Below are 23,377 nucleotides of genomic sequence, written 5' to 3'. Positions count from 1 at the left end.
ATTGTAGTCATGTGAGAGATTATGAACCAGAATCACTCAGCTAAGCTGCTCCCAGATTCATCACTCACAAAAAATGTGAGATAATAAATTTATGTTCTCAGCCACTAAGTTTTGGAATAATTTGTTATGCAACAATGGATAACTAATATACCTGGCTTGCTGGCAGGGCAATCAGTCTGAGTCACAGAAAACATATTTGAGATATAGGAATGAAAATGTAATGATTGAGATCATAAGCTATTTTATTTATTGAAGAGATAAAATAGTACATTAACAAATCCTTATTTGATAGAAAAATAACACCAAAACTCTTACAAATGTGATTATTAGCTAAACCACCAGAGATACTGGTTCTGCTGAGTTCTTCCATAGCTATGTAACTCAAAGGCTAAGAGATTGGCTGAAGTCAGGATATGAATCACTGGACAGTTTCTTCTGGAAAGACAGAATAAATCAATGAGGCCCTTTAATAAGGAAGTTGCAAGAAACCTTACCCTTTGGAGAAAGTACTCTGTCATTCCTGTAGTCAAGGACCAGGCCCAGCCAAAAGGAAGCAGAGGGTTGTGACAATGAGTCTGGCCCCAGAGCTCCCTTCAGCTTGTCTTTTGTTTGGCTTTGGAGAGTGGATTGGGCATGATTTAGAGGCTAGAGCCTTATTTGACAATAAGAAGATGCAAAAATTCAAGTCCCAGACCCATCCTTTGACCTTGAACCATTAGTGCTGCAGGTTCTCTTGGCTTCTCATGTCCAAAAAATGCTCAGATATTAGTGTCACCTCCTTGAGGGACATAGCTGTCCCATGAGTGGGTGAATCATTGTTCTGGTGCCTGAGATGGGAAATGCCTGGCTAATACCCTCTTTTCTGGTTCTATGATACAGGGACAAAACAGGGAAAAGATGAGAGAGGGACAAAGACACCAGGCCAAGAGGTGATCATTTAGGACTTCATGCTAATAACTGATTTTGGCTTTCCAGAGATGAAATAAGCCTCTCCAGCACAAGGCAGTATCATGTCACAGCCCTAGGGCCTGGCTGGTTTTATCAATCTGGCAGTTCAAGGTCAGCGCAAAGGACATCCCCAACACCTGAGAAAAGAGTTGAGAAAATGTGAGGTCTTCATAGGAGGAGCCATCTCTCCCACACCCTTGGGATTAGCCCCAGAGAAAAAGGAAGTGTCCATTACGCTGGAACCACCCTTCTTGCCATTACTTCCAATTCCTTCCCTATTCTCTCCTTCAGCTTTAGAATGCTAGTGGGTGATGTCAAAACAGTAAAGGATAGAGTGTTGGGACATCTTTGTCTCCTTAAGAAGTCACTTGTATAGGCAAGTACTGCACAAGTCAACATTTTGTGCAATGAGTCATCTCTACCCGTGCCCTGAGACTCCTTAGTTTCCAAGCAGAGAAAAATTATTTCCCTCTGAGCTTCTTGATTACATCTTAGCTATTCTGTGACATACCCAAAATACATGGGTATAAAAATAGTAGAAATGTCACATAATAAAAAAGAACACAAAACTATCCCCAATTCACCCCTGACTTATCATGCTAAGCAGAAAAACAAGGAGGAAATTGTTTATGATTTTTATCATCAGCTCCTGCTTGGCATACAAGGCCAATTTTTCACAAAAAATGTTTATCCATCACAAGTTTTCCATACCGGTTGAGTGAATGACCAAAGTAGGGGTCTGCTTGATGACTTTTAATTTGACTATGAAGCACTCATAGCTCTTAGGGATAAGTTGACCAGATAGATCTTGCAGCATATTTTCTGTATGCCTTAAATTGGTAATGACATCATTTGCTACATGACTGAGGAAACTCTTATTTATTGAGCATACACTATCTACCTGGAACTGTTCTAAAACTTTACCTGACTTACCTAATTTAATCTTCACAATAGTCCCACGATTAAGTTCTTACCTGGATCACACAAACACAGATGGTGATGATTCCAATGTGCAGGAAGTTGGAGTGAAACCACAGTTTTGCTTTTGCATAGCAACCCTAGAAAAAATTACAAGTACAAAGGATACCACTATATTATTCGACTTTATCAGGAAGTTAATTTCAGAAGATAGTTTATATTTTGCCTTATGCCAAGAGACTTAGGCCATTTTATTTTCTTAGGCCATTTATTTTATTTTCTTTCTGTGGATGAAGAAACAGTCATAAAGTAGAGAATATTAAACTACAGACTTTTCTGGTGTTGTTATCATCACAATGGCACCTAACGTGGAAGTCCTAGATGTCTACACAAAGAGTTAAACTAGCTCCTGAGAGGCAATAGATGTCCTTAAGTTCTTTAAACATCCACTGCTGACTTGGGACAAATAAATGGGGAGGTAACCTCTGCAATTCTAGGACTGGTTGCATTTCAGCTTCTGCTGAAACCTAAATCTATCATGGTCCTACCAAGCTCCAGGGCAGGGCTAGTTGGTGAGTGTCTCAGTCTTTCTTTATAGACCTAAAAATTTCTGGAGATTTTCAAACAATCCCAAGGTGGATAACACCAGGTAACAGGAATTTAGGAACTTAATCTTGGAATATAATCTTGGCTTCTTCTCTGGGCGTAGTCTGGAGGTCTGAATTAAGTCAGCAGGTTCTTTCAACAGTTCTACCAACTCTCTCTCCCCCAACTCCAGACCCCTTTACTTATGATTCATTTCACCAAGGGGCTGGATGTTGACATTTCCAAGGAAGAAGAACAGAGAAACAGGAAGAGGGGGAGGTTTTCTACCTCAACTTTACAACTTTCATTTTCAACCATAAGACCTACTTCTTGCTCAAAAAAATGTAGATATAATCCTCTGTCACTATCACATAAACTTTTCCCCTCTAATGTAATAGTTTAGGATAGCAAGATTTGTGATGGCATCACTAGTCTAATGAGCTTGTTCCTTTTTTTTTCTTTTGTCTGGACAACTTTTGTCTAATTTGCCTAGTTACCTGGGTTTTCTCCCTGGCCTCTATTTTATTTAAGGTTTCTTGTTTCTGGTTGGGAGGACTAAGTCCTGTATGACTGGAGTTTCTAAGATAATTGAAAGTTTAACCAAAGAAGCTAATAACAGAAAAGTTGCCAAAAAATTACCTGAACTTGTGGACCCGAGGGGCAAGATGCTGGTGGGTGACCGGCCCAATCACTCGTGCCATTTACACCACAACATTGCAGCTAAAAGCCAAATTCCCCAAAAACATGATGGTTAGAAAGTCAACAAAAGGAAAACTGGAATTTGGAGAAAAGGTAGACCCTTCAGATCTGACTCTAGCGGAAAATACAGAATTGGCTTAACTACTATGACTCCTTAGAACAAAATATTTTCAAATCCATTATACCATTTCATTCACATAAGACTCCTTGAAATAGAAAGGGCATGTTTAACTTAGTCACATTTTACAGATAAAAAATTAAGCACACAGGGAATTTAGTCTGACATGTTGGGTCTTCCTTAGATCTTAGTAGGGCTTAGACAATGAGCCTAGCTGAGAATGTGAAGGATGAGAGAATGTAGAGAATAAGACTGATTCCTGTTTGTGACTGCTAAACATTATTTTGGACCTAGGGGTTATGGACCTTAGATTCTGGGCCTTTCAAGAAACGACGTCCCTTTAGCCTCCAGGCACTGAGGTTGGAAAATTAAGTCTGGGCTGAGCTGAGGAGGATTCCATCTGTACTCACAAATGACTGGATGGAATCCCATGCTGCCTTGGTGCTGTTGTCCGTGTGGTATCGCTGAATGCTGTCAGTCAGGCTCTCAGACACATAATTATTCAACTGGTCGGGGCATATTCCGGCAGAGAAGACATTATAAAAAGCAGGTGAGTTCAAGGAACAAGCAATATCTAATAATGGCTGGTGGTTCCATTTGCTCCTCCCTTCCAAATAATCTCCTCAGAGCTAAGGAAGCCAGGAGAGGGAGTTTATATACAGGGAGAAGTGCTGAGACTGAGATAGCATTGCAGGAAGTACATAGTCTCTTGTCCTTCCAGAACTCTGGTTTTTCAGAGGAAGACAATCAAAGCATGGGCTCTCTTAGGCATGGAGACAGACATTTTCTACTGCCAAACACATGGAGAAAAGGAAGCAGGAGGAAGATAAACTTGTTTTTACTGCTCTTCCTATTCATCCTTCAAAGCATGATTCAATTGCTATCTTTCATGAAATTTTTTCCCTCCCCATTTACAATTAATTTCTTTCTTCCATCCTTCCACTTTGCCTCTATTACAGGACTTTTTTTCCACGGTCAGAAATACAACAATGAGATGTTCTTTATAGCTTACCTTCTGTTCATACACGAAGAGCAGGATGGCCAAGGTCACCTCAGCAAGGAGGATAATCAGCAGCAGGATAAAGAACTGAGGCAAAGCAGAGACATGCTCATAGCACTGATCCTAGTTCTTCCCTCACTCCCACTCCACCCTGGGAGCATCCAGGCATGTCTCTGCACATGTACAGAAGTTCCTATTCCTGCTTGCTCAGGCCTTCATAAGCCTTTTGTTTCGTGAGGGATATGTGTCATTTTTCTACAACTAGACTCCAAGTCTCTAGAGGGCAGATCAGCTGTCCTTTAACTTTGTTCTCCCTTTCCCATGTGCCTATACAGCTCCATGCACATAATGAGTATGCAATACTACTTGTTGAATCAGTGAAGCAATTTTTGCATCAGCTTTTTGAAAGAGTTGAGCAAAAAAGCAGTAAACTAAACTATGTGCCTTTAGAGTTTGGGGCCTGGTCCTTTCTGCAAGATCAGGGCTAGTTTGGGGTTGGGGACAGGTGATGGTGGAAGTTGAGAGGAGCCCTGTACAGATGGGGAGAAGAGGTATTCTAATCACAGTCCTAACCCTTATTTACTTCCAACTGTAGATGCTTACTCCCTTTATGCTAATCACACACAGCAGAAAATACATTTTCACTTATTCTCCTTCACCTTTTCATCCCAACATTAATTTTGACTGTTTAAACCTGTTTAGCCTTTTCCTTATGTCTATTATCTCCCATATTTTGCCATTAATCTGGGAACTGAAAACAAGAACTTTTTTATTCTATGTCTGGGCTCCAGTTTAAGAACTGACCCATAAGGGAAAGAAGATTAACCAAATGACTTAAGGAAGAACCAAGGTGACTGAGAACCCTTACTATGGATGGAGTGGCACTGTTATATCAAGCACTGTTCTGTGTACACTTAGAGATACCAAAACTCTTCTCTCATAGAGCTTACAGACAAAACCTAAGCCTAAAGATGCTCTTCATGACACTTAACTGACAGGGAACAACTGAAAAGCTCTAGCATCTCTCACGTTAGATCAAAATGGCTGCCACCTAGGTCCTCACTTAATTTGGGTCATCACACCATCATGTATCTTGTGCAGATTTGAGATAGAGAAGCATATTCTGCCATTTTAGGAGGGTCACAGTACTCAGAAGAATCTAGAGACTAGATTTTCCATCAGTTAGTGACTCTGACTCAAATCCTAAAAACATACTAATGTGAAAAGCATTTAGGCAGATGGATGACACTTGATTTCAACGAGACATGAAGAAATAAAATGCCATAAAGGGAAATTATGACAAGGGTCATTATTAACACTGCACAATGAATCCCAAGGAGGATAGCAATGTCCTCTTCCACCTATCCCTGGGACCCCAGTCAGAAGCAAAATACTATTGGTCTAGACAGATTTGGCTGGCCTAAAGTGCCAATCCTATGTTCCTATAATTTCCCTGTGCCCATAGGTTAGCCACCAAGAAACATCTTTCCTGGGGCTTAAGGCATCATGTCTCTCTACTTAGGGTACCACATCTGCTGCAAGAGACTCACCGACATAAGCAGGCACTTGTTCTCCTTGATGGAGCCCATGCAGCCCAGAAAGGCAACCACCATGATAATGGAGCCCACGATGATAAGCACATTGCCCAGTGTGAGGGAGGGGAGCAGGTTGAGATTGTTGTGGATCAGGAGATAGATCCCAAAGCCCAAAATGCAGCAACCACAGAACTGAAAGAAAGAATTCCACAACACTCTTGAATATCTGTTCACATTCTCACTTGAGATTAGGATGGGGGGATGGGGTAACCGGGTGATGGGTATTAAGGGAGGCACATGTTGTGATGAGTACTGGGTGTTATATGCAACTAATGAATCATTGAACACTACATCAAAAACTTATGATGTACTATATGCAGGCTAATGAACATAATAAAAAATTTTTTAAAAATAAAGAAGTTTTGCCACCAATGAATCAAAAAAAAAAATCACATCTTTCCATTGGTTCTATCAAGACTCTCATGAACAACCTCTTTACCCAACTTTCCCCATGCACCTAGAAAAGAGGTGATCCTACTTTCCTCCTGTGATGTCCCACTCATGCTTCATCCTACCCATATCAGATACCAGGAGAAGCTCACTGTGAGTCATATAGTATCTTCATGCTTCAGATCCCCTACTCCTTGTTCCCACCACATCCTACACATGGTCTTCCCTTTGGAAACCACAACCATGTAGAGGGGATGCCCTGGCTGAGAAGTTTATCTTGCTAGGCAGGAAACTAGAGAAGCCAAACTTTTAAGAATCTTCTCATAAACACGAGTGCAAACTAATCCTATATTTGAAATTCAATTGCTAAATTTGGTATGGTGAAACCTTCCCAGAAAAGGTGACGTCCTTTTTTTTTTTTTTGTATATGGATGATTTTTATTTTTTATTTTATTTATTTTTTTTCACATGCTCAATAAATATTTATTTCTTTTCCTTTTTTTTATTATTATGTTATATTAATCACCATACATTACAACATTAGTTTTTGATGTAGTGTTCCATGATTCATTATTTGCATATAACACCCAGTGTTCCATGCAGAACGTGCCCTCTTTAATACCCATCACCAAGCTAACCCATCCTCCCACGCCCCTCCCCTCTAAAACCCTGTTTGTTTTTCAGAGTCCATCGTCTTTCATGGTTAATCTCCCCCTCCGATTTCCCCCCGCCTTCATTCTTCCCTTCCTGCTATCTTCTTCTTCTTCTTCTTCTTCTTCTTCTTCTTCTTCTTCTTCTTCTTCTTCTTCTTCTTCTTTTCTTCTTCTTCTTCTTCTTCTTCTTCTTCCTCTTCTTCTTCCTCTTCTTCTTCTTCTTCTTCTTCTTCTTCTTCTTCTTCTTCTTCTTCTTCTTCTTCTTCTTCTTCTTCTTCTTCTTCTTCTTTTAACATAAAACTTTCAATCAGCTATTCATCCAAGGGATTAAGGGGAGGAGGGGAGCAGGAAAGTGTTACTTATACACAGAATGTAGAGTCTCAGGTTTCTCACCCATAGATGTCAGCAGTGAGCAACAGTAGCCTAAAGTCCCCAGAGAGAGAAAGAGCATGTCTATAGATAACTGCACTGGATAAAGAAGATGTGGTACATATATACAATAGAATATTACTCAGCTATCAGAAAGGATGAATACCCACCATTCACATCGACATGGATGGAACTGGAGGGGATTATGCTAAGTGAAATAAGTCAAACAGAGAAAGACAATTATCATATGGTTTCACTCCTATGTGGCACATAAAGATTAGCACAGAAGACCATAGGGGAAGGGAGGGAAAACTGAAAGGGGTGGGGATCAGAGAGGGAGACAAACCATGAGAGACTGTGGACTATGGGAAACAAACTGAGGGTTTCAGAAGGGATGGGTGTGGGGAGATGTGGTAGCTGGGTGATGGGTATTAAGGAGGGCATGGTTGTGATGAGCACTGGATGTTATATGCAACTAATGAATTGTTGAACACCACATCAAAAACTAATGATGTAGTGTATGGTGGCTAACTGAACATAATAAAAAAAAAAGATAACTGCATTGGTACTTCTCAATTTTACAGGCTTATACAATGGCAGGATGGGAAGAAGGGAAATTATTATTCCCTTGTTGTAAGTTGGGTATGCCATTCAGACATGCATGGGTTGCTCTCCATACCAGGCTTCAGTAGAGGAGAAATAGAGTGTAGCTAGGAGGAGATGAACTCCTCATGCTCAGAAGAGGCACACTTACCCAAAAGAGCAAGTTGAAGAAAAACAGAACGTACTTCAGCAATTTCAAGCCACTCATGCCCATGCTGGGATATTCTTACTCTAAAAAGTGAAAGGAAAAAAAGAAGAAGTAAGTTACCTGGCTCTGTAAAGTGGCACCAGTGAAGAGATGGCATAAATGTTCAGGGTTCAAGATCTCCAGCATCACCTTGGGTTTGAGCTGTGACTCTCCTCTGAGATGTTTCCCCAAAATCCCTGTTTTCTCAGTCTCTGAACTGAGGTACCAATTGGCTTAACTTGGACACCTACTTTTGCTCCAATTCAGCAAGCCAAGAATGCTTATCACTGAATTAAGCACTGCAGAGGAAAGCAATAGAGCTGCTCTTAGAGGAGAGTGAGTCACAGTAACACACAGTAGGCCAATGCTCAGAGACTAGTGCTTGGGCATTTACTCAAGAAGGCAGCCCAGGAGTCAGGAATTAATCAGGTGTGGAAGTCAGTGACTTGATCAGCCAGTTCCTTGTATGCCCTGAGATGCATGTATATACTACATTTGGTCTATAAACCTCTCCACATGAAAACGGGGGAACATACCTACGTATGATTCATTCTTTTACTGAAGAAACATTTATGATGTTTTTTGTTCTAGATACTGTGGGAGATATAACTGTGACTAAACAGTAGCTATCTTCCAGGAGATGTCAATCTTATAGGAGAGATAAAACTAGCTATCAAATATCCAGTGGAGAAATGAAAAGAGATAGCAATGGGAGCTTGATTTAAAAAATACATATAATTTCATTTTCTCAGCCAGAACATTAATGTGCAAACCCTCAACCTCAATTACACAATTTTGAATTTTCTCTCAGACACAATTAGATTCTATAGAGTAACTCATATTTTAAAACTGCATATAAGACTGCTATATAAAGCAGAATGTCATTTTATTGTTTTTTTTTCCCATTAGAACTATGCCTTTTCTAGTGTATAGATTGTTTGTACAATCCATGCCTGTACCCTCTTAACAATATCAGAAATCAGATGGTCTTGAGGAAGAGGTCATCTAAGCTCTTGATAAGCTTGATGAGCTATTTGTGTTCCACAGTAGAATAATCTCTGTTGAAAAGACCAAATATATATATTTATCTCATACTATTTTCCTTTTCCTTTACTTTGTCCTTCTTTTTCCCTTTCTCCTTCTTGTCTTGACCCTCAGGATTATTCTTAATTCTTCATCAATATTTTAGCCAAGTTAAAGTAAAATTGATTATATTATAAGTGTGTTTGTATATACTTGAGAGGTTAATATGGTGATTTACTACATGGGCTTTGAGGTCAAACTTGAATTCAACTCTCACATATGCCACCAAATAGCTACATGACATTTGGAAATTTACTTAACATTTCTAGTCACAATTTATTCCTGTGTAAAATGCGGGTAATACTTACACCTCTTAGGGTGGATGTGAAGATTAAATGATATTATAACAGAGACTGATATATGACCATACTCAGTAAATGGAACCCATGATTATTTAGTTTTAAAGGAACTCTCTGGGAAAGGAGAAATGGAAGAATACTATAAGGTTCTATTATGTGGTGTGGTAATGCTACTTGAAGATAGACCGTGATGGATTAAAGATGTACAGTATAAACCATAAGGCAGCCTCTAAAATAACAAAACAAAGAATTATAATTAGTAAGTCAGCAAAGGATAAATAAATAAAACCTTAAAAAAGTAAACCAGCAAAGGAGATAAAATTTTTTCTAAATACTGGATTAGTTGAAAGAAGCCTGACAAAAAGAGGAAAAAGGAAACTGCTATGGTCTGAATGTTTGTGTCCCCATAACATTTACATGTTGAAATCCTAATGCCCATGATGGTGTAGGGATGTAGGGTTTTGGGAGTCAATTAAGTCATGAGGGTGGAACCCTCCTAAATGAGATTAGAGCTCTTATAAAAGAGACCCCAGAAATCTTCCTAGCTCCTTCCATCTTGTGAGGACACAACAAAAAGTCTGCAACCCAAAAGAGAGGCCTCCCCTGACCACGTTAGCATCCTGATCTTAGATTTCCAGCCTCCAGAACTGTGAGAAATATATTTCTGTTGTTTATAAATTACCCAGTATGTAGTATTGTGTTATAGCAACCTGCACAGACTAAGACAAAAACAAAGAACAGATGAGGAAAACAAAAAACAAATAGAAAGATGGGACAAATAGAAAACAAATATGCTCAACTCTAACCATATTAATAGCAAGTAAATGAAATGGTCTAAGTACTCCAGGTATGCCCCGAGATAGCTAATTGGGTTAAAGAACATTAACTAATGAATTATCAGAAAAAGAAGAAAACAATCCCATTTAAAATAGCATGAAAAACAATAAAATGCTTAGGAATAAGTTTAACCAAAATGGTAAAAGATCTAGACACTGAAAACAAGACATTGATGAAAGAAATGTAAGAAGACACAAATAAATGGAAAGATATTCCATGCTTCTGGATTGGAAGAATTAATATTGTTAAAATGTCTACACTACCCAAAATGATCCTCAGATTGAATGCAATACATATAAACATTTCAATGGCATTTTTTACAGATACAGAATAAACAATCCTAAAATTTATGTGGAACCACAGAAGACCCTGAATAGCCAAAGGAATCTTGAGGAAGAAAAACAAAACTAGAAGCATTACACTTCCTGATTTCAAATTATATTACAAGGCTATAGTAATCAAAATAATATGACATTGGCATAAGAACAAACACATAAATCAATGGAACAGAATAGAAAGCCCAGAAATAAATCCATGCATATATGGTTAATTTATTTATAACAAAGGAGCCAAGAATATACAATGGGGAAAATATGGTCCCTTCAATAAATGGTGTTGGGAAAACTGGTCAGCTGCAAACAAATGAATGAAATAATCTATCTTACACGAATCACAAAGATAAAATAAAAATGGATTATAGACTTGATACAAAAATAGTGTTTCAAAGGGGGCACATGTACCCCCAATGTTTATAGCAGCAATGTCAACAATAGTCAAAATATGGAAAGATCCCAAATATCCATCAATAGATGAATGAATATAGAAGATATGGGGTATATATACAATGGAATATTACTCAGTCATCAAAAAGAATGAAATCTTACCATTTGCAACAATATGGATGGAACTAGAGGATATTATGCTAAGTGATATAAATCAGTTGGAGAAAGACAAATACTATATGATTTCACTTATATATGGAATTTAAGAAACAAAACAGATAAACATAGGTGAAGGGAAAGGAAAATAAAATAAGATAAAAACAGAGAGGGAGGCAAACCATAAGAAATGCTGAATTCTAGGAAACAAACCAAGGGTTGCTGGAGGGGAGGTGAGTGGAGGGATGGATAATTTAGGGATGGGGATTAAGGAGGGCACTTGATGTAATGAGCACTGGGTGTTATATGCAACTGAAGAATGACTAAATTCTACACCTGAAACTAATGCACTATATGTTACCTAATTGACTTTAAATAAAAAATTAAAAAGTGAATTATAGACTTGAATGTAAGGCTTGAAACCACAAAACTCCTAGGGGAAAACATAAAGGGTAATCACCTTGACATTGGCCTTGGCAAGGATTTCTTGGCTACGACACCAAAACAAAGGCAACAAATGCAAAGATAAACAAGTGGGTCTGTACAGCAAAGGAAACCATCAACAAAATGAACAGGCAACCTACTTAGTGGGAGAAAATATTTGCATAATATATCTGATAAGAGATTAATATCCACAATATATAAAGAACTCATGTAATTCAATAGCAAGAAACAAAAACAAAAATCTGATTTACAGATGGGCAGAGGAAGTGAATAGACATTTTTTCAAAAAAGACATACAAGTGGCCAGCAGGTATAAAAGAAAAAGATGCTCAACATTACTGATCAGCAAGATGGAAAAGGCAAATCAAAACTGTGATGAGTATCACCTCATACCTGTTAGGAAGGTTATCATTAAAAAGACAAGATATAACAAGTGGTGAGAGGATATGCAGAAAGACAGCCCTCATGTACTATTGGTGGGACTATAAATTGGTTACAGCCACTATGGAAAACGGTATGGAGATTTCTCAAAAAATTAAAAATAGAACTACTATACAATCCAGCAATTCCACCTCTGGCTATATATCCAAAGGAAAGGAAATCATGGTCTCAAAGAGGTATCTGCACCTCCATGTTCATTGCAGTATTACTTATAATAGCCAAGACATGAAAACAACCTATGCCCATTGACACTTCAACTAAAAAAAAAAAAATGTGGTATAGGGATGCCTGGGTGGCTCAGTTGGTTGGGCGTCTGCTTTTGGCTCTGGTCATGTTCCCAGGATCCTGGGATTGAGTCCTGCATCGGGCTCCTTGCTCAGCGGGGAACCCGCTTCTCCCTCTGCCTGCCGCTCCCCCTGCTTTTGCTCTCTCTGACAAATAAATAAATAAAATCTTTTAAAAATATGGGATAGTGACGCCTGGGTGGCTCAGTCAATTAAGCGGCTGTCTTCGGCTCAGGTCATGATCACAGGGTCCTGGGATCGGCCCCACATGGGCTCCCTGCTCAGCGGGGAGCCTACTTCCCCCTCTCCCTCTTCCGCTCCCCCTGCTTATGTGCTTGCATGCTTTCTCTCTCTCTCTCTCTGTTAAATAAATAAATAAAATCTTTGGGCGCCTGGGTGGCTCAGTTGGTTAAGCAACTGCCTTCGGCTCAGGTCATGATCCTGGAGTCCCGGGATCGAGTCCCGCATCGGGCTCCCTGCTCGGCGAGGAGCCTGCTTCTCCCTCTGACCCTGCCCCCTCTCACGTACTCTCTCTCATTCTTGCTCTCTCAAATGAATAAATAAATCTTTAAAAAAAAAAAAATCTTTATAAATAAATAAATAAATAAATAAATAAATAAATAAATAAAGTGGCATAAATATACAAAAGAGTATTATTCAGCCATGAGAAAGAAGGAAATCCTACCATTTGTGACAACATAAATGGACCTTGAGGGCATTCTCTCAAAACTCAGGAAACAAGCAATCCCATTTGAAAATGGAAAAGAAAAAAAAATGGACAAAAATCTGAACAGATAGTTCACCAAAGAAGATACATGGATGGAAAAAATGTACATGAAAAAGTACTCTATTTCATTAATCATTAGGGAAATGTAAATTAAAACCAAAATGAGATACTGCTATCTACCTCCTACAGTATCTAAAATTAAAAAAACAAAGACAAAAAAACTGACCATACCAGGGGTTGATGAGAATGTGGTTGGTGAGAACGTAAAGGGGTATATCCACTTTGAAAAATATTTTGCCAGTTTTGTGAAAATTTAAACATATATTATCATATGATTCCGCCGTTCCACTCCAAGGTATTTATCAAGAGAACGAAAAGCATATGATCATACAAAGACTTGTACAGGAATGTTCATTGCAGTTTTATTTGTAATAGCCAAAAACTGGAAACAGCCCAAAGGCCCATCAACAGATAAATGGAAAAACAAACTGTGATATGGCTATCAAATGGTATACTACTCAGGAATAAAAAGAAGTGAACTGTTGATACACAACACAGCATAGATGAATCTCAAAATAATTATGGTGGATGAACGAAGCTAAACAAAGGGAAGAGTACGTACTGTGTGATTCCAGTTATAAAATTTTAGAAACGAAAACTAATATATAGCAACAGAAAGCAGATCAATGATTGGGGATAGAGGCAGAAGAAGGTGGTGGTGGTGGCAGGGGTTAGGTAAATAAAAGGAGAGTAGGAATAGGCAGGAGAAAGGGATTACAAAAGACCATGAATAATCTTTTGGAAGTGATGAATGTTTGTTATCTTGATGTAGTGATGGTTTTATGTATGTATGTGAATGTCAAAAAGTCCTTCCTAATTTGCCCCTGTCCATCTCTCCAAACTCATGGCAACCTCACTGGCTTATATTTTATTTTTTATTTATTTATTTAATTTATAAAAGCACTTTAGATATGAATGACATGTAAAAATGCTGTACATACTAATATATATAACTCAATGAGTTTGGGATAAGTGTACACTTGTGAAACCATCACCACTATCAAGAACATAGATGTATCCATCATTTCCTGAAGTTTCCTCCCATCCCCACTCTTATTATTTTTATTTTTTATGATAGTAATACTTAATATAAGCTCTACCCACTTAGCAAATTTTGAATGTACAATACTGTATTGTTAGCTGTAGTCACGATGCTGTATAGTAGATTTCCAGAACTTATTTATTTTGGGCAACTGAAACTTTGTACCCTTTGACCATCACCTCCCTATTTACCTCTCTCCCAAGCTGGTAGCAACCACCATTTGACCCTATGCTTCCATGAGTTTGACTATCTTATATTCCACATATAAGTGACACCATACAGTATTTGTCTTTCTCTGTTGTGTTTATTTCACTCAGCATAGTGTCCTCCAGGTCCATCCATGATGTCACAAATGTCAAGAATTCCTTCTTTTTTTAAGGTTAAGTAATATTCCGTGGGGAGTATGTACCACATTTTCTTTATGCATGCATGCGTTAATGAACATTTAGATTGGTTTCATATCTTGGCTATTATGAATAATGCTGCAAAATGGGAAGGAAGGTATCTCTTTGAGATCCTGATTTCAATTCACTTGAGTATATACCCAGAAGTGGGATTGCTGGATCATATGGTAGTTCTATTTTGAACTTTTTGATGTACCTCTGTAGTGTTTTCCATAAGGGCTGTACCAACTTACATTTCTACCAGAGTACATCAGGCTTCATTTTCTCCACATCCTTGCCAGCAGTTTTTTTTTTCAGTTATTCATTTGTTTATTTATGGTGGGAGAAGAACAATTGTTATTTTTGTTTGTTTCAAGTTTGTATTTAAATTCTACTTAGTTAACATAGAGTGTAATATTGGTTTTAGGAGCAGAATTTAGTGATTCATCACTTACATACAACACCCAGTGCTCATCACAAGTGCTTCCTTAATACCCATCACCCATCTAGCCCATGCCCCACCCACCTTCCCTCCAACCTTCCCTCCCTTCAACCTTCAGTTTGTTCTCTATAGTTAAGACTCTCTTATGGTTTGCCTCCCTCTCTTTTTTTTCCCTTCCTTCCTATATTTTCATCTATTTTGTTTCTTAAATTCCACATGAGTGAAATCATATACTCTTAACTCCATCCAAGTCGTTGCAAATGGCAAGATTTCATTCTTTTTTTAAAATATATTTTTTATTTAAATTCAATTAGCCAACATATAGTACATTAGTTTCAGATGTAGAGTTCAGTTATTCATCAGTTGCATATAAAACCCAGTGCTCATCACATCACATACCCTCCTTAGTGCCCATCACCCCAAAGATTTCATTCTTTTTGATGGCTGAGTAATATTCCATTGTACCTATATACCACATCTTCTTTATCCATTCATAAGTTGATGGACATGGGTTCTTTCCATAATTTGGCTATTGTTGATAGTGCTGCTAATCTTAAAACCCAGCAATTAACTTTGACTACTTATCTCAGTGCCTCCTTTTTCACCTGTGCTCATGGGGTTCTTTGCTGAAATTTGCTGCTTTCTCTCCCTCTGACCCCTTAATTTGGCTAGCCACTATTCATCCTGACACTCAGCTCCAGTGTCACTCTTCCAGGAAGCCCTCTCTGATTGTATCTATTTCTCCACACCCAACCCCACTCCCCACGAGGAGTGCCCATAATACCTGCAATCTCTGTTGTTGCACTAGCCTCTTTGTTTTATAATTATTTCTTCCCTCTCTAGAATGTGAACTCCTTGAGGGTAGGAGCTAGTTTATTCATCTTTGAGTCCTCGAGATCTAACACAGTCCCCTGATTACACTAAAAATGTAAGATTGTTCAATAAGCCTTTGTCAACGAACTCTAAATAATCTGGTGTGGTGGAATGAACTACATACACACCACAGCATCAGAAGCCTTGGGCTTGAGATTTATTCTGCCAATAGACTAATCTTTTGGATGTGGGCAGATAACTTACACAGAAGATTGGGCCAGATGCCTCCTAGAATCCCTGCAGCCCCAGCATCCTGGGATCCCATGATCGCTGCTTCAGGCCCCTATAATCAAATGGTCCACAGAGCACCAACTAATGAAGTGTCCACAGACCTGTGGATATCCCTACTGATTTTTCCCCTCACAGACGGGAAGAAGAACATCTTCTTTCTCCTTCCCTGATTTTCCATTTGCTCAGATTGCCCTGGTTGAAGGAGAAAAGCTGCCCATTTGGTGAAGATTGTCACTACTTTTACCATGTCCGTGGCCCTAGTTTTCATATTAACCCAGACAGAATGACACTCCATTTCCCCTTCCTTTCTTCGTTGTGACTTCATCAGCTATTGGGCTCCTGCCCCTTACAACCCAACTGTCTGGAAGAACTGACACCTCTTTGCAGTCAAAATCTGCTTCATGACTCATGGCTCTGTGAAGAAAGTCCCTGACATCAGCTTCCAGGAAACCCTGTGACCAAACTCCAGTTAACTGTGGCCAGGGATGAAGTTCACTTTTCAGTTCCCTCCAAGCAAAGATCTTGGGCTAGTAAACTGTCTTATGGATTTCTAGTTCAATCCCTCCTTTTTTTTTTTTTTGGCCCATTCTTGCAGAGCCATCATATCTAGTCCTGAATTCAATCAAACTTAGAAGTAGCTAAGGTTGGGACAGAAGCTTCAAGAAGCTATCAATTCAATCCAGCCTTATGTGATCTAATCTTGGAGCCACAGCAAGACAGCTTTGATGTTATGAAGACTATTATATTTATGAGATGTTAATATGTGTTCCCCAAATGAAAACAAGCAAATAAATAAAACCATAAGGAATCACTGTATTGTACACCTGAAACTAATATTACTCTGTATGGTAACTAACTGGAATTTAAATAAAAACTTAAAAAAAAAGGAATGAAAGGAAACCATGGTAAAATAATTTTGAAAGTAAATAGGATTAAATGAAAATAAAAGAAAAAGCAATAAACTTCTTTTAATGAATGACTTCCGAGAAACTCATTATATGCTAAGGTACATTGTTACTACAAACCTATTCTTATTTTGAAGATTACTTATAACAGCTCAGAGAGCATAGTGTTCCACAGAACACAGTTTGATAGACACTAGTGACGGAATCAGACAAATCTAATTTTGAATTCTGGCAGTGCAACCTGCCATAAATGTGTAACTTTTATGGGCAACTTGTGTAACCTCTCTAACTTTCACAATTTCCTCATCTTTAAAATGGTGATAAACACATGCAGTTCACACATGGTTCAAGGGGTTAAATGAGATAATATTTCCTGGATGGCTCAGCATCAGAGTGCCTGGTTCAGTGAACTCCAACTAAAAGATCAAGTTTAGAGCTTCCCTACCAGTCCTTTCATAAGGGCAACCCTGGGCTTTCTGCTAGGTTTTTCAGGAATAAAATACATCAGGGGCCAGAAGGCCTTTAACAATTTTTTGCTTGTTTCATTTTTTGGTAAATACCTAAAAAAAAAGTTTTGTGCACCCTCTGTAAAAAAATTCAAACAATAAAGAAAGTACAATTCTTTATATACAGATCTATTTGCCAACTTACACAGAAAAACAAGGTATTCAGTAAGGTGATGTTTGGCTTCCTATCCCCTTCTACACAGTGCCTGTGAAGGTTTTTGGTTCATCAGTGAAGAACAGTGGGACCTTGATTAACAAAAGATTTTTCTAAATAGGAAAGAAAATTGGTTCGCTATGAGGGTCCCCCAAATAAGGGCAAAATAAATTTAAATAAATGATAGAGTTCACTGAATCCTGCAAAATGCTGAATGCTTCATGAATGTATCTTATTTATAATCTTCTTATCAACCCTGTAACTTAGGTGTCAACAGCCCCATTTTTGCAAACTAGAAATCCAAGGCTCAGACAGCCCATATAACGGGCACAAGTTCACCCAGCTAATGAACAGCAAACACAGGGCACAAGGCAAGGTCTCTCAGCCTCCCAGCCCACCTTCCTTCCACTGCCTCAGGCTCCATTTTGTGCCTCTCACTTACCAACCTGACTCACCCCTTGCAGTGTGATGAGCCTCAGGAAGATTCCTTCAATCTTTCAGAGTGAAGCCCTGTGAACAGTGGCTGAGGAGGGATGGGGGTTATGCAGGTATGTCTCTCTGAGGGAGTAATAAGCAATCGTGGGGGCGGGGAAGGGCCGTAGGAAAATAAAACCAAACCAAACCATCAACATTTACGCATTAGTTTCTTCTCATCTCTCCATCACTTTGTCAAAGGAACGTGTTTGTCATCTCAGTCCTCCCCAAAATTGTGGTCTGGTGAAAACTTTCCTTTTCAAAGCTGTTATCAGGGAGAGAAATTGGTGATTTGTAGAAGAAGAGAGAAAGAAGAAAGAAGCAAAGAGGAGGAAAAAAGTGAGGAAAGATAAATCCAGATGATCTCATTTCCTAAAGGTTCTCTTTCCTTACCCTAAAAATATGTAGAATTTTGCTGTAGAGGGGCCCTGTTCTGGAGACCCATCTATGGTGGGTTCAGGTAAGCTATGTCCAGCATTAGCAAGGCTCTCTGTGGGCTAATAAAAGCCACTTTTGGGTTATTCCCATCAAAAGTCTGAATAACCTGAATCTAGTCATGAAGAAACATGAGAAAGCCAAATAAAGAGATATTCTAGAAAATAGCTTGCCTGTACGTTTCAAGAATATCAATGTCATGAAACACAAGGAAAGACTCAGGAACTGTTCCAGGTAGAAGGAGACTAAAGAAACAGGACAGTTAAAAGCAACGTATAATCTGAGATTTCGAGTCGCTATAAGGATACCAATGGGCAACTGATGGAATCTTAATAAAATCTATGGATTGGTAACAGTATTGTATCAGTGTCAATTTCCTGATTTTGATTATTATACAGTGGTAAGTAAGAGAATGTTTTTGCTCATAGAAAATACACAGTAGGGGCACCTGGGTGGCTCAGTCAGTTAAGTATCTGCCTTCAGCTAAGGTCATGCTCTCAGGGTCCTGGGATTGAACCCCTCAGCTGGCTCCCTGCTCAACAGGGAATCTACTTCTCCATCTCCCTCTGCCCCTCCCCCCTCATACTCTCTCTCTCTCTCTTTCTGTCTCTCTCACTCTCTCTCTTGCTTTGCTCTCTCTCTATCAAATAAATAAATAAAATCTTAAAAAAGAAAGAAAATACACAGTAAAGTACTCTGTGGGAAAGGATATCATGCCAACAATTACTCCCAAATGAAAAAGCCTAGGAAGGATAAAGAAAACGTGATAAAATGTTAATATTTGGGAAATCTAGGTGAAAGGGGGGTGTTCAGAAATTCTTGGTACTAGTTTTGGAAGTTTTCTGTAAGTCTGAATTGAGAGAGAGATAGAGTTGAATGTGAGTAAATGATCTAAAGAATTCTGATCTTTAAGTCATTACATCGTAAATCCCTGATGGCATAAATACTGAGATTCCATAAGAGCTGTTTTTAGAAGAACAAACCATGGGGTAATTCTTTAAGGCCTCTATTTGCTTCTGACAGAGAGTGAGTATTAAGCCATGAGTTTAAATTGAAAAGATGTGAGGTATCAAAATAATTTCTCACTCCCATTCCTCAAACTAGTTCTCCTGAAATATAAAATGTCAAACAAAAGTGTGACAAGTTGAATATATTTCAAATATTTAATTTGCTAGCATATTGACTTCAGATCAGTTGGATTTATGATTAAGTTGGATTTTTTATGTTTGCTTATGTTAAAATGCACTGGAAATTTATGTAAACAAAGAACACCATCTAATGATGTTTGTTTAATAGGAAGTCTATAAGAAAAGAGAGTATAGTGTGTAATGGGGAGGAAAGAGCATTCCATGGAGAATCTGGAATTACTATTTAACTAGTTTTATGACTTTGGACAAGCTTCACCTTGCCTGGAAAATAAGTAGTTTCGAATGTTTTAAGAATAGCTAATGTTTACTGGGCTCTCACTACAAGTTGAACACTTTATTTGAACCTAAATAATCCTGAATTGCATTTAAGTAACAACATTCTAACACTTGTAAAATAGATAGGGCTCTTATTTGAAATGATTATAGAAATGTATCCTTGTGGCACCTTTTCCTTTACAACAGTTCTTGGCCATAGCTGTGATGTACTGATGTTCCTGCTTAGGAAGGAACGGTCCTGTGTGCTCGTGACCTGGGGAATGAAGAGAGGACTTGCCTCTGTGTCCCAACACAGAGATCCATGGCCTCCACTCTGGGAGTGCTCACCCAATGGCTTTGGAAATGGATTCCTTCTTCTCAAAGCCTGTGTCCAGACAGCCTCCCCACACTCACCCTCCAGCTGCAATCCCAGCCTCCCATCCCCAGAGGCCCGCTCTGTGTAGCAGTCTCGTTTCTCTGCTCCTTTACTTTGGTGCTCTGTACCTGCAGTGGTAGCTGGGCCCCGGAGCTTCCTGAGGGCAGGTACCCAGTCTGCAGGCCCAGGGTGACCTGCACACACTGGGTGCTCACTTGGTACGGGAAGTACTGGGGGAGGACTAATTTAGGAACACAAACCAAACCACTGTAACTAAATCAACACAGCGTTTCCTGGAACAGAAGTTGAGAGACAGTGGCCATAACCTCGCAAAGAGCTCCAAACTTCACACTAACCTGGGGGAAATCGAGATTAAGGAGTAAGAAACCTTCCCCTTCACCTTCATTTCAAGCCACATCCCATCAATTCTGATGTCTCAGGCATAGTCACGGCCAGGCCTAGACCTTGGACCTGCCCAGTTGTTTGATCTTGCCTCTCACTTTCAGCTGCTGGGTTCGAGAACCAAGTAGGAGAGAGAGATTTCCACTTCCTCTGCTCCTGCTCACCTGCTTACTCTCATCTCAAATGCATTTGGGGGGCGGGGTTATACTCCTTGAGTGTACATGTATTGTGCCCCATCTGGAATGCATGGTTACCCCCAGTCACCATAGCAAACTTGCACTTCTTTGAAAATGAGCCCAAGCAGTCACTTCCTCTCCAGGGCACACTCCTACACTCCTCCCACATTGTGTGCACACTTCCTCCATGATAGAAAAGATTGCATTGTGCTATAATGGTGTGTTGTGTCTGTATTCCACGCCAGAATCCACAAACGCTTTGAGATTGATAAGCACGTCAGTCATCCCCGTGTCTCCGGGACTTAGCACCATGCCTAGCTGTTCGTAAGCCGTGGGGTGGGACTGAAAAAGGGGAACAGGCTTCAGATCTGGAGTCTGAAGCCCTCTGGTTGGTCAGGGGTCAACCTGAGGACACTAGAAACAAAAGACCAATGGAGTTTGACCTTGCCGGTTTGTGTGGGTCAATTACTAAAGGTGAAGTGGCCTCAGCAGCAGTAGCTGTGAAGGAATGGGCTTTGAATCATCCCTGTGGGTATAAAGGTGCCCAATCCTTTCATTTAAAAGCTAAGTATACTTAATTGGCCCACACAGAAAACAACACAGGAAATCAAGCTTCAGTTCAGTCTCGATTCCAAACCAACCGCAATTTCAAAACAGTGCAGATTCTGGTGGAGATTGAGAAAGCAAAACTTCTTTGTTTAGCCAGCAGCTAAGACTGCTTTTGCTCAATTCTCTTCCAAAGCACCGATATCTTTTATCTTCCATAGGAGTTCCTTAAGGGCAGGACTATTTTGGGGACAAATCTCTACCTTGCTATTTTTGTCTCCCCACCAGAATCTTCCAAAGCACATGCCTGGCCCCAGGAGGCACTTAATATATGATTATTAAATGAATTCATTAAAAATTCTGGTCTTGGGGCTCCTGGCTGGCTCAGTTGGTAGAGCATGTGACGCTTAATCTCGAGGTTGTAAGTTAGAACTCCACATTGAGTGTAGAGATTACTTAAAAATAAAATCTTAAGGGGTGCTTGAGTGGCTCAGTTGGTTAAACGTCTGATTCTTGGTTTCAGCTCAGGTCATGATCTCAGGATTGTGGGATAGAGTCCTGCATCTGGCTCCGTGCTCAGTGCCTGCTTAAGATTCTCTCCCTCTGCTCCTCCACCCCGCCCCCACTTGCACTCTCTCTCTCTCAAATGAATAAATACAATCTTTTTTAAAATCTTAAAAAAATAAAATAAAAAATCTGGTCTTTATTTTTAAATTCATGGCTCAATGGCCCCTGAGGTGCTTTGGGAATCTAGAGCCCTTGGTGACGTTGCCATCCCTCATTGTTAGGTTGGTAAGTAATGGTCCTTGAGGGCCGTCCTCTCCCCCTAGGGCATAATCAGTTGAGACTCCTGCAGGTATTAGAAAGAGAAAGCTCTGGTTTAGTGTTTCCTTTGGTCTCCTGACCTCTAGTAATGACTATGGTGGTCACAGAAAGCCAGGACCAAAGCTTGACTTTGACTTTCTGAGTCCATGAGACCCCAGTCGCTAGTTACAGGGCATGAATTAGAAATCATTACAATATCAAATTTTGTTGGTTGGTGTATGTCACGTTATATTTATCAATATTTATGTTTTGTATACCAAGGACAAGTTTATTCAGCAGAATAAACCACAATGTTCTTCCTGCTGTTTGAAAACAATCAATCTAAGCATCTCTTAGGGGTGTTCAGCTTTTACCTCTTGATATACAGGCAGTGGGCATGCCCTGTGTTCCTGACTCTGAACTGGGTGTTGTCATTTGTAACTGTCCTTCTATTTAGTGGCTCTGAGGAATCACAGTGAGAGTCATGAAAACTGATTGAATTAAGAACTGCCATCTCCCAACTGCCTCTCTAAATGGCTCTGGCCGTTGGTTCTCTCCTCACTCTAAAATCACAAGATCAGTCTTCTAAGAGACCTAAGTATGTATGAAATCTCCCCAACGTCATGTCCCACAGAAGGCTCCAGGCATCAGAAATGACTACACACAGAAATTCAAGTTCTGAAACAATTTAAGCTCATGAATGCCCTGACCCAAAGAGGTATCAGATAACGGGAACCTGGTTAGTGAAAAGTCTTTACAGCCTGCTTGTCTTTTGAGGGGTGCCAGGATCTTGATCTTTTTACTTTCCTGCACTAAATATTTGTGAAATAGCAGTTGCAGGAGATTTTAGACTTACTGAAGAGGTGTACGGACAATCCTAAGACACCCTATCCCACATAATATGGTTCAGGTCTTGTCAAGCCAGATTAAAATGTCACCAAGCTTACCTTTCGCAGGCACTCTTCCTCAGTTCTTTAGGCAAGATCAGTGATTATCCTTGAGATGGTCACAACAAGACTGGTAACACGGATGTCCGGGGCTATTTGTGTAAAAGGAGAAGTGAAGGGAAAATAAATGTGCTCACACTGTGACAACAGGAAGCCCAGT

At 39.5% G+C, this 23,377-nt stretch overlaps 1 protein-coding gene across 2 annotated transcripts; it reads right to left on the bottom strand.

The window, feature by feature from the left end:
- Positions 1–224: 224 nt before the first annotated feature.
- On the bottom strand, positions 225–23,377 carry CD53 (CD53 molecule). Of its 2 annotated transcripts, XM_081815644.1 has the most exons (8): positions 23,218–23,374; positions 8,030–8,109; positions 5,819–5,995; positions 4,281–4,355; positions 3,679–3,774; positions 3,091–3,171; positions 1,923–2,006; positions 225–1,085 (listed from the first exon to the last, which is right to left on the bottom strand). In XM_081815644.1, exons 2-8 carry the CDS (start codon positions 8,090–8,092, stop codon positions 1,014–1,016), a joined length of 648 nt encoding a protein of 215 aa, XP_081671770.1. In that variant the 5' UTR covers positions 8,093–8,109; positions 23,218–23,374; the 3' UTR covers positions 225–1,013. The 2 variants fall into 2 exon arrangements, with proteins under 2 accessions (XP_081671770.1, XP_081671771.1); XM_081815645.1 differs by lacking the exon at positions 4,281–4,355 and having other exon boundaries at positions 23,218–23,377.

This window comes from Leptonychotes weddellii, chromosome 4, assembly GCF_054177405.1.
Source record: "Leptonychotes weddellii isolate Sample4059 chromosome 4, ASM5417740v2, whole genome shotgun sequence".
Lineage (NCBI taxonomy): Eukaryota > Metazoa > Chordata > Mammalia > Carnivora > Phocidae > Leptonychotes > Leptonychotes weddellii.
Note: the sequence above shows the minus strand (reverse complement) of the source record. Positions and strands in the feature narration are given on the sequence as shown.